Here is a 7,651-nt window from a genome sequence, read left to right on the forward strand (position 1 = left end):
ATATATGAAAGGAGGAATACAGTTTTAGGATCTGAACAGTAGGGCATAAAGACCTCTAAAGTTGCAAATGGTCCATCTGCCATCTGGAGAAAGAAAAGAAAAATGGAAGTATGAAGAACATGGTTTTGGGAATGAAAGCAGCAAGATTCAAGAGGACAAGGAAACATGGCAGTGGTCTGTGGTTTGCTCAGAGATGAAGGAAGGTGGGGAGGAGGAGCAAGGGAGGACCCTCTATCAGTTCCCACCTGTGGGAGGCCAGGTCAGAGCAGGGGGCCTTCTGCTCAGCGTCAGCAGCGGGGCAGCAGAACTGGTGCAGCACAGTCTCATTCCTGCGGACAGAGCAGAGGAGGGAGATCAGAGCAGGTCCCAGCAGCACTGGGAGTTGAGCCCACCCTCCCGTACGAAGGCATCTCTGTTGTAGAACCCAGCTTCCCCTTCTCTGATGTTCTAGCCACATTGTGTAGCACTGAGGTGGCCAAACACTGCTTCAGTGAAAGGAGTGCAGCACAGACCCACCAAGTCCAGTTCTGATGTCACCTCCTAGATGAAGCCTCCCTGACTTGTCCGTCAGCTAACCCTTCCCATTGCTAAACTGCCCGTTGGCAGTAGATCCCACTGTGCAGATTTACCATGATTTCACTCTATTTTTAATTATTTGTTATGGGGTGCTGTTGAGTCAACTATCTTGTACCATCCTCATGAGTCTATTCTTACTATCACTGTGTAAATCCAATCTGTTGAATGTCTTTCTCTTTTTCACAGCATTTGTTCTCCAAAGACTGGATCCCCATGAGAAGTTGCTTAAAGTATATAAGAACTTTCACCATTCTTGCCTTTAAGGGCCACCTTGGCTACACTTCTTCCATGGCAGATTTGTCTGTTCTTTTTGGCAGGACATGGAATATTAAAAATTTCCTTTTGATCATAGTTCTTTATAACCCTGCCTCCCACCAAAGTCTTGCAAGACAGAACTAGGTCTATTCACATATGATACACAAAATCAACATGCAGTTAGCATGCTCAGCTTCTAACAGAAAGATCTGAGGATGCCCAGAAGCACCTTGGACAAAAGGCTGGGAAATTTATGTCTGAAAATTCAGCCACTGAAAACTGGATGGATTTCAGTTCTACTGACACACAGGTTTTGCTGTGAGTTGCAGCCAACAGGGCTGCAATGGGTTTTTTTTTCCCTTTTTTAAAAAAATTATACAAGTTTATTTACAAAAGTCTAATACATTGTTTCTCACACCAGTCCTTCCCATTTCCCTAATCACCACCCACATCAAACCATGCGACTCTATGATTAATGCTCCCCAACCCCCGATCATATGCAATGATAGGAAGCATTCATAAGATACTTTAGCGTTCCAAGCTGGAAATCCAAGATGTGACACTGCTCACTTTTGATGATAAGAAGTTGGTTTGATGCAGATGAAAAAACCAGTCAGGGAGGGAAGAGACCTGGGTTCCCATCTCTACTGCTACCCAAATATGTGATCCATATTCTACCTTTCTGGGGCTCATCTATGTACTAATGAAATAAAGGAGTTGAGTTAGAGCTGTGGTTCTCAACCATGGCTGCATATTAGAATCATCAGGGAGATTTTGGATTCTGATTCACTTGGTCCAGTGTGGAGTCCAGGGTACCAGTTCATGAGGATCCGACATGATTCTAAAGGCAGCCAGGATTGAGTCAATGGGCTTGCTGATATCTAGGGTCTCTTCCAGCTCTAAAGGGCTGTAATTAAATTCTTTTCTTTATTTCTCTTTAAGAGTCTCTATTAATTACAGACATTCTTTTAAATTAATAAAGATTCAATTTAAAAATTGCACTTTGAGCCAACTTGGGACTTAATACTGAAATTACATTTGGATCAAGTTATGCTGACCTGTTGCCTTCTCTCCTGTACCTGGAAGTCACTGTACGGGGCATTCTGGAGTCAGGAAGGGTAGACTTAGAAGGGCCCCAGAGATCACCTGAAAAGGATTTCCAAACTTCCTTTAGCTTTAGAACACTTTGCCTAAATAAAATATTTACTGGAAGCCTATTTTGGAAAATGCCAAAAGAAGGCTAGCTCAGGAGTTAAGATGACTGATCTCTGAGCCCCCACCCCGGTTTTGTTGCCACTGTCCAGGCGCCATGAACAAAGACTGGAAATTGCTGTGTTTGGCTGCCCTTGTAGAAGAAAGCAACATTGGAATCTGCTTTAATTGGAAAAAAATAGATTATACCTGTAAATAGGGAAAACACACACACACACACACACACACACATAAAATTTAAGAAGATAATTTGGGAATATAATATATGCCATGGGGAGATGTTGAAAGCAAAACAAGAACATGAAAAGCCATTAAGGAACAAGTAACCAAATCTGACCCTTTAAAAAAAAATCTGTCATCTAAGATACAACTGTCGACCTCTTTTCAGCAGGAGCAGAGTAAAGAAAATCAAAGATGAAAAGAAACACTTAGTCCAAAGTATTAACGAACTATGTGAACTTCAGCCTCAACTACCCTTGATACCAGAAGCAGATGGTGCCCACTATCAACCACTCTGATGGGGATTGCAATGGAAGGACCTGGGCAGAGTGGAAGAAGGATGGAGGGCAAAACTCAAAATCATAAAACGACAAGCTTTATTGATTTAATAGAGTCTGATGGAACCCCTAAGACTGTGAACCTTAGAAACTCTTCAAAATTGAATTTGAACCCACTCTTGAGATCTACCTTTCAGCCACATGATAGTCCTAAAAAGCAAAGGGCAAGTGTATCAGAAGTGGTGAGGGAGGCACAGGATGCAGATCTGTTGTTCATAGCATCACTATGACCCCTACTTGACTCAATGGGACCTAACAACAACAAAACCCATAAGAAGCATGCTTCACAGACCATTCAACCTTATGAGACCAAAAGGGCAACATTTGCTCAATATCAAAGTTCAGAAAGCAGGAAAGAACCAAAGTGGGCATGGAGAATCTACAGAGGAAACAGGAAAGGTGCTGTTACATTGAGGGAATTACAACTAATGTTGAGAAGCAAAATGTTTATCAATTATTGAGAGCGAAATGAATTTGCTCTGTGAGCTTGCACGCAAACCATAATTTTTAAAAAGTAAAAATAGATGAAGGGATAAACGAAATGTGACACTAAAAAATAATCACATTTTTTTTCAAATATAAAAAGAAAAGAATGTATGCAATTAATAAAAACTTTTAAAGGGAAATCGTAAGTTCCATCAGCATTTATCTTGTTTCTTTTTCTGTCCCCTACCGCCTGGGCCTTCTCAATCTGAGGCCAAAGGCTCCCCACACCATCCTTGCTTTCACCAGGGATTTACAGTTCATTCTGAATTGTAAGTCTTATTTTGCCTGATTCTGATCAGACTGGCCACCTCTCCAACTTAAGGTCACAGTCCGAGACCCTTGACCTGAGAGAGCTTAAAATTGGATGAATGCTGCTTCCAACCTAGACTTCCTTTCCTTACTCCCCAAAGGAGAACCCCCCAAAAAGGAGATTGTAGAAGTTCATTCTCATTAAAAATATAATTGGAGTTGCAGTGAGAAGGGCACTTCACCTCTGTGGCATCTTCCAAAACCAGTAACCCCAGCCTAACCACACAAAAAACACCTGACAAGCCCCCAATGAGGACATTGTACAGAATTCCTGACCAGTCTCCCACAAAGTTGTCAAGATCATAAAAGAAAAAACAAAACAGAAACTATTATAGAAAAGAAGAGGTTGAACAAACATGAGAATTAGTGGTCATATGGCATCTCAGGTGTGATTTGGAAGCTGAAAGAGGATGCTTAATTATTTAATGTTGATGGTGTAGTTCCTATATGCACTGTTAACCCTAAAGCCATGCTTCTCTGGCAGTTTGAATCACAGCTGCTCTTCGGGAGAAAGGTGGGCAATCTTATTCTCTATATTTATAGCCTTAGAAACTCAATACAAGGTCAGCTAGTGAATCAGTTCCAACTTGACAGCAAGGAAAGTTTTTGCATTTTTATAATACAAGTGTTGTTGTTATTGTTATATGCTATGGAGTCAACAATGACTCCTAGCAACCCTATGCGCAATAGCTCTGAACTCTGCTCTATCCTGAGCCAATCTCCCAGTCTCTGACAAACCTACCCTCATGACCTTAGTTATTGTGTCAGACTATTTCATCCAGGGTCTTCCTGTCCCTTGACTCTTCCAAGCACGATATCTTTACTCAAAGACTGGTGCCTCCTGGCTACATACCCAAAATATGTGAAATGGAGTCTCAAAATCCTTTCCTCCAAGGAGCAGCTTGGTTTCACTCTCTCCAAGTCAGACCTGTTAGTTCTCTTGGTAGTCCATGGTATGTTCATTACTCTTCTCCAGCACCGCCATTCAAAGTAGATAGGTAAAAAGAGTGTGACTGGTGCGGGGGATGTAGCATCTGATCTCAACTAATTTCACAGAGGAAGACCTCCTTCAACAGCAGCAGAAGCAGCAGCACAAAGTGGATTCCAGTGAGGTGAGGCATGCCACCTAGGCTCCTTCTTCTACTAATTAAAACACCAATTGTCCTTCTCACTGCATTACTTCTCTTCTGTGTTCAATAATTTGCTGCAGTGGCCACAGAGAGCTTACAGATAACTGAGGAGTAAATTAGGGAAGTGTTGTTTTGTTCCATGTTCCCTCGGTGTAATGGCACTCTTCCTTCTTCCCCTTTGGTTCTCTGCTTCCTTTTATCCTTCTTTACTGTTCTTTCCTGACTTCTGGGTTTTCTGTAAATGTTTCACTTTGGAGGGATTTTTTGGCTGATTATTCTGAGGCATATGTTCCTCATGAGTGTTACTGTTCACTCTAAAGGCCTATCTTTTGTTTGGTGGTAGGTTATAGCCTCATCCTTGGGGCTGGGCTCAGTTCCAGAGCTGAGGAGTGCCTAAGGGCCACCGTCTCAGGGGCTCCACCAATTACCACCTCATCACTCACAGTTCATTTTTAAGTACATCTCTTCCCTCTTCCAATTTACTGTAAGAGCAAAGAGAAACCACACGATCCCTTTAAGATCCTTCTCAGAAATTCCTCAGCAGAATATTTAATTTAATCACTTACAAGTTCCACCTTACACCCAGCATTTGATGTATTCAGATACCTCTTTACCACTGCATAAAAAGCATCCTCCTTCCTCCTTTGCCCAAGTACATGTTGATTATTTTAAAGTTTCACTAGAAGCTCTTTTAACATCCACATTTCTAGTATTCTATTGCCATATGTATTCTCTAAAAATGATAAGCTCTATCATTCTCCTTATTTCTTTCTGAGCCTTTAACAGACTTGTCTTTGACTCCCTAATTCTACCAAAAATCTCTTCAAGACAATCTAAGTTTTACACTGTTGGGCACCTTCAAATTCTTCCAATCTGTACCACTCACTCATTTTCAAAAATAACTTCTTCAGAGCCTATGGTGATGAAGGAGGAAGTTCAAATTGCTTTAAAGGAATTGGCAAAAAACAAGGCTCCAGGAGTTAACGACATACCAATTGACATATTTCAACAAACAGACACTGCCCTGGATGCGCTCACTAAGTTATGACAAGAAATCTGGAGGTAGCCAGCTGGCCGACTGACTGGAAAAGATCAATATTTGTTCCCATTCCATAGAAAGGTGACCCAACGGAGTGCAGAAATTATCGAACAATATCATTAATATCACATGTAAGCAAGAGTCTGCTGAAAATTATCCAAAACCGTTTGGAACAATATGTCAACAGAGAACTGCCAGACGTGCAGGCTGGATTTAGAAGAGGTGGTGGTACTAGGGATATTATAGCTAATGTTAGATGGATCTTGGCAGAAAGCAAAGAATATCAGAAGAATGTCTATCTGTGCTTCATTGACTATGCAAAGGCTTTTGACTGTGTGGATCACAACAAGCTGTGGCTGACTCTGAGAAGAATGGGAATTCCAGAACATTTGATTCTGCTAATGCAAAAACTAAACTTGGACCAAGAGGCAGTCATCAGAACAGAGCAACACTACATGGTTCAAAATCAAGAAGGAGGTTTGTCAGGGATGTATTCTGTCCCCATACCTTTCCAATCTGTATGCAGAACAGATCATCCGAGACGCTGGGCTGTACGAGGAGGAATGTGGCATCAAGATTGGTGGAAGAGTCATCAACAACCTGCGTTATGCAGATTACACAACCCTGCTTGCTGAAACTGAGGAGGACCTGAAGCGCTCGCTGCAGGAGGTCAAAGACTGCAGCCTCCTATATGGATTGAAGCTCAACATCAAGAAAACAAAGATTCTCACCACTGGGCTAATTGGCAGCATCAGTATGGATGATGAAGAGATTGAGACAGTTAGTAGTTTTAGTTTGCTTGGTTCCACAGTCAACACTCTTGGTAGCAGCACCCAGGAAATCAAGAGACAAATTGCACTGGGAAAGTCAGCTGTGAGGGACCTCTCAAGAGTACTGAAGAGCAACAACTTCAAACTGGAGACTAAGGTGTGCCTGATCCAGGCTATAATCTTCGCAATTACGTGCTATGCATCAGAGAGTTGGACAGTGAATAGGGATGATAGAAAGAGAATTGATGCCTTTGAGCTGTGGTGCTGGAGAAGAGTGTTGAATATACCATGGACTGCTAGTAGAACAAACAGGTTTGTCCTGGAGAAGGTGAAGCTGGAATGCTCCTTGGAGTCAAGGATTCTGAAGCTTCATCTGACATACTTTGGGCATATTTCAAGAAGGGACTGGTCCTTGGAAAGGGACATCATGTTTGGAGAGTGGAGGGGCGGCGAAGGATAGGAAGACATTTGATGAGATGGATCAATTCTGTGACTGGAGTGGTGGGAATAAGTGCATTTGGGATGGCTAGGATGGCACAGGATAGAACGGCGTTTAGAGCTCTTGTACATAGGGTCGCTATGAGTCGCAAGCGACTTGATGGCACATAACAACAACAACACAGCACTATCCCACGTATCCCACTCCTAGTATCAAATCCTGGCATAGTTATCTAGTGCTATTATAGTGCAGAGAAATACCACCAACAACAGACTTTAACAAATTCATTTCTGCAGATCTTAGGAGGCTAAAAGTCTAAATTCTGGGTGCCAGTCATAGGGAAAGTCTTTCCTCTCCTTATTGGCTCTATGGTAAGATCCTTGTCACCTTTCAACATCCTGGGGTCCACTTTCCTCAGAGTTCTCTGGATGTCTTGGATTACCCTTCCAAAGATCAAAGAGGAACTACTTACAGAGATCCTGGACCCAAATTATATGTTCTAATCATGACTCTTCTTTTTGGTAGTAGTGAGGTTCTTTCCTTCTCTTCTCCCTCCTCTCTCCTTTTAACTCTTGTAACACAAAAGCATTAACTCAAACAAGGGTGTGACTTGTGTAAGGGCCCAACTTAAGTAAAAGTAATGATTCAGGACACACCATACACTATTCCTGCCTTATTAATATTTAAATATGAGATTTATCACAGATTACAAAATGAAGGATGAAGACATTAAATCACAAAACTGAGGACAATCACATTGTACTGGAAGTCATAGTTTAGCTAAGTTGACACATATTTGGGAAGATACAAGTCAATCAATAATACAAGACATTAGTGGGAAAACTGATGATATCTTAATTAATCTTTAATATAATGGA

The 7,651-nt window shown here is 41.7% G+C and overlaps 1 protein-coding gene across 1 annotated transcript in view; it reads right to left on the reverse strand.

The window, feature by feature from the left end:
- IQSEC3 (IQ motif and Sec7 domain 3) overlaps window positions 1–7,651 on the reverse strand; it is a 170,443-nt gene that overhangs the window by 104,878 nt on the left and 57,914 nt on the right. The window contains exon 2 of the mRNA XM_006891331.1: window positions 246–329. Within this exon, the coding sequence (XP_006891393.1) occupies window positions 246–329 (84 nt within the window). The remainder of the gene's footprint in view (window positions 1–245; window positions 330–7,651) is intronic.

This window comes from Elephantulus edwardii, unplaced genomic scaffold, assembly GCF_000299155.1.
Source record: "Elephantulus edwardii isolate Elephantulus edwardi_28Jun2011 unplaced genomic scaffold, EleEdw1.0 scaffold00096, whole genome shotgun sequence".
In the NCBI taxonomy this organism is placed as follows: Eukaryota; Metazoa; Chordata; class Mammalia; order Macroscelidea; family Macroscelididae; genus Elephantulus; species Elephantulus edwardii.